Below are 4,150 nucleotides of genomic sequence, written 5' to 3'. Positions count from 1 at the left end.
TAAATAACTTGTAGTGTCTGATATAAAATCCACAATTATATTTTTCTGTATGTTATGACAAGCACAGAATAACAATCTGCAGGTTTTCCATTCTGTGAAGCAGCTCTCGGGGTAAGAGGTCAGATTTAGCAACTGGGATGTTAAAGGAGCAGATTCACAGGCTGAAAGAGCCAGTGTGGAACTGGTTAGGAAAGAGTAAATTCTGAATTCCCAACTCTTTTTCTTTTCACAGCTGTTAAGAGTTCAGTGGGTTGAACTGCAATCCTTCAAGTTCATCTGTTGACTCCAACACAAAACTATTATAAACTGTGCCTCTAAAACACGTGATGAAACATTTCTTGAGAGCTATTTATTCCAACTGCAGCAGAGGAAAGTTTTCAGAACACCCGGCATTTGGTGGAGGAAAGGTCTCTTGAGCTTTGCAACAGGAGGAATTATTTGCATACTGGCGTAAGTTGCTTTTTGATTATTTTTTTTTCCTGCATCACTGAACGAAATAATACTTCTAACTTTCCCCCACCGTGGAAACATGATCAAATAGCACAAAACTATGTTTAAGTGCCTAGCAGAGAATTTCTATATATTTTTCTTTTTTTTTCCATCATATGGATTGGGGTTTTATAATTCAGCATTGATTTTGATGTTTTGTGTTTTCTTTCCTTTAATGTTTTCTGTATCTGAATAAGAGTTCATTCACTTACAGAGTGAATGCAGAGGTATAATAGACTGAGAGATTGAGTCAGGTGTGGGGTTTGCAAGCTTACAATTACAAGGGATAAGGAAGAGTTTGGGGTAACTTTTTCCACGTGTTTCTTTTACACTTTTGCTCTGAAGTTTGATCTTACACATCCACTTACATTCTCCTCTAGGCTTTAGCTCTGGTAAAGCTCTTTCCATGCTGAAGATGGACCATGCAAACGTGACCCAAGCTATGCTTGATGCCGAATCCCCCAGCACAGAGAAGAACAACAGCAACGAGTATTTTTACATCCTGATTGTCATGTCCTTCTACGGGATCTTCCTGATAGGAATAATGCTTGGCTACATGAAATCCAAAAGAAAGGAGAAGTCATCCCATTTGCTTCTGCTCTACAAAGACGAGGAGAGGGAGTGGGGGGAGGCTGTGAAGCCTGTGCCGACGGTGGCGGGGCTGAGGGCCGTGCAGCTCCCCATGATGCTGAACATGCTGCAGGAGAGCGTGGTGCCCTCCCTGTCCTGTGCCATCTGCTCCATGGAGGGCAGCAGCGTCAGCTCCGAGTCCTCCTCCCCAGACGTGCACTCCACCATCCAGGAGGAAGTGCTGGATGCTGAGCTGGGGGAAGTGTCGGAAACGCCGCTCAACGAGAGCAGCGAGGGCTCTGTGGAAAACCTCCACAAGAACTCCTAGCACTGGCAGGGCTCCCCTGGTCAGTGCCAAAGCGTGAGTGGAGCTCCCACCCAGAACTCGTGGCTCTGCTTTTCTGCTCTCCAATGAACTCTGAACAGGTATCTGTGCTCCTGGGCCCAAGGTGCTCCTGAGAGCTGGCAGGACAAGGAAGCAGTGGGACCTGACTTCAAAGTGTGACTTGCACATAAAAGGGTTGCTTAATTTTAATTTTTCCATTATTATTTCTTACTATGAAAGCTAAGAACATGGTGAATATATATGTATTTTCTAACGAGGTAAATATTACTGGCATGTCTCTGCATATTTCAGAATTCTGTAAATATCTGGGAAACGTTTGGGGAAGTTACCCTCATGCAATTGCCTGGTTCTTAAAGATGATGGGTAATGCTCATTCACACAAAGCTGTGATGGACTAGAAATACTCTTACTGTGTTTTTCTTATGACAAACCACAGCCAGCAGCACATTTGCTCAATGAGGCCTCAAAACCTGAAAATTTGTTGATGCTGTACTTGAAGGGAGATTGCAGCATGGCTGGAGACTGGCTTTAGGTACAGAAAGACTGAAAGACAAGGTAAGGAAAAAGAGGCACTGAGTTCCTGTGCAGTTTGCAGAGCCTGGCTCCAGACCCATGACACTCCTCTGTGTTTTTGCTGAAGTTATTAATGAACTGGCTGGGTCAGGTTCACCACCTCCTGCTGCAATCCAGCCTGTGACTCGGTTACTAACAGGAAAGGTGGTTTTGTTTTTTGCTTTTGTATTTTTAAAGTTGTGTACATTTGGTCACTAAAGGCAAAGATCTGTAAGTTAATGGAGAGGTTAAAAGATCTTTGTTACAGGCTGTGAGATGCAGAAAGGCTCCAACAGATGCTGCTCTGTTACACCCCCTTGAAAAAGAGGTGGAATTCTGGATGGAATGTAACGTAGCAAGGGTGAATTCCTGGCCCCACTGAAGTCAGCAGCTGAGTCAGGGACCAGGGCAAGGTTTTTGCTTCTCTGTTGGAGTAAAATTCTCAGTTTGAGGTCAGTAAAATTGTACCCATTTACATCATTAAACAATCTAGACTTTCTGCTCTGTTTAAGCCAGTGTAGGTAAGCATTGTGTTACATCTTTTTTTTAATCAGCTCTCATGTGACACATGCATTTCTATAAAGCTGTTAGTAACTAGTTTTTAAAACAACCACAGACTTCCCCCTCCCCCTGTTTAATGGTACTGTGACATTTTTCAAATGCTCATGAAATTTGTTGCTAAATTATTGCACTTTTACAAGAAGTAAAAATTAATACAAAGAAGAATATTAATATTTCAATCATACCTTATATTTTATAATAACTTATTACAGTGTTTTGATTAGTTTCGAAGCATGAGGGCTGAAGAGCCTGAGTCCAAAGCATTGCACAGCAAAATATTTGCAAAATGTCTCCACGTATTTCCTGCACTAAAATAGCTCTGTGATTTATCCACTGGCATTAGAGCTTGAGAGACAGCTCGAAAAACATGAATGCAGAAGGGCAGAGATGAACTGCAGCCAGAGTGTGCAGTGCTGCTGGGGCTGGGGAGGGCTCAGAGGGTTAATGGATGCAGGATCAGGGATGTCTGTCTGTCTGTCTGTCTGTCTGTCTGAGCACAGCAGAACAAAGGCTCCATTGTGCTCCAAAGGGCTGATGGGGCAGACTGAAGGCAGCGGGAGTTTTTCCATCAGCTTCACTGAACTTTGGATCAGACCATATAAAGCTTTTTGGTAGATTTACTCTAAAAGGGGCTGTTTTAAGTTTGAAAGGAGCCAAATTAAGTTTGGCACTTTGCCTGGAATCACTTGAATCCTGAAACTTTCCAAATGAGACTGACATGTACAAGTTGTCACATTTTCCATTGCTTTCTCCTTCGTCCTTTACTTTTGGTATAAATGTATTTGTATCTGTAAAAAACTGATGTATATAATTCCTAACATCGAGTTGTATATAATTGTCTCATGTATTTAAAGTTTATTGTTTCTACTGGCACTAATTTTATTTAAATAAAGAAACACATTTCCTGGAAAAATCTCCATGTTTGTTCACTACGTCAAATAGATTTCCAGTAACGAGACTGGGCACAATTCCTGCAGGATCCTGTTCTTAGCCTCTTTTTGAAATGATTCCTTGAGCTGTACAGTCCTGCAGCATTCTGGGCTGGCTGCAGGGCTGGGCCAGGTGTTCCCAATCCACCTTGGGTCCCTGTTGGCAGCACGCTCAGGGTGTCAGTGTGTGCCAGCAGGGCCACAGGGATCCCCTTCTGCCAAGACCTGGGGAGGCAGCAAAACTGCTATGGAAACATGTGTTGCCTACTCAGCCTCTGGAGATGTCTGTATTTGGAGTTTCAGAGTTAGATTTGCAGTGTAGCAAATTGAGTGGGCTGGGGTTGAGGTTATGGGCGAGTATCTGACACAGATCTCTGATCCCACTGGATTTCCACTGGCTTTGTCACAAGCTTTGGCCCTGGGTCTCACTGCTGCTCAGTCATTCCCAGTATTACACAGAGAGGAGGTTTTCAGAATCTGCCTCCCTGAGAAAAGGATAAATGTTTAGATGCAACTTTAAATTTCCCTAAATCTGTTGAGTTACAGGTACAGATCCACCAGCTCTGGTTAAGACCTGCTTGCATGGGGTAGTTTGAGGTTGTTTCAAAAATCAGATTGCTAAAAAGTTACATCTGCTCACTTTCCCACAAAACAGGCTCTCTATTAAGTAATTCTGGGGCCTGGTCACAAGCTGCTGCAGACC

The 4,150-nt window shown here is 43.1% G+C and overlaps 1 protein-coding gene across 1 annotated transcript; it reads left to right on the top strand.

Annotated features, from left to right (window-relative positions):
* Positions 1 to 378: 378 nt before the first annotated feature.
* Positions 379 to 3,377, top strand: KCNE4 (potassium voltage-gated channel subfamily E regulatory subunit 4). The gene is made up of 2 exons (XM_058031290.1): positions 379 to 450; positions 870 to 3,377. The coding sequence occupies exon 2, from the start codon at positions 896 to 898 to the stop codon at positions 1,385 to 1,387; it is 492 nt and encodes a 163-aa protein (XP_057887273.1). The 5' UTR covers positions 379 to 450; positions 870 to 895; the 3' UTR covers positions 1,388 to 3,377.
* The last annotated feature ends 773 nt before the right edge of the window (positions 3,378 to 4,150 follow it).

The sequence above is a fragment of the Melospiza georgiana genome, chromosome 10 (assembly GCF_028018845.1).
Source record: "Melospiza georgiana isolate bMelGeo1 chromosome 10, bMelGeo1.pri, whole genome shotgun sequence".
NCBI lineage: Eukaryota > Metazoa > Chordata > Aves > Passeriformes > Passerellidae > Melospiza > Melospiza georgiana.
The sequence above is the reverse complement of the archived record's forward strand: the minus strand, read 5'-3'. Positions and strand labels throughout refer to the sequence as shown.

Bases quoted from the DNA above. Each gene is read 5' to 3' on its own strand.
- KCNE4 (XM_058031290.1), top strand. From the start codon at position 896: ATGCTGAAGATGGACCATGCAAACGTGACCCAAGCTATGCTTGATGCC.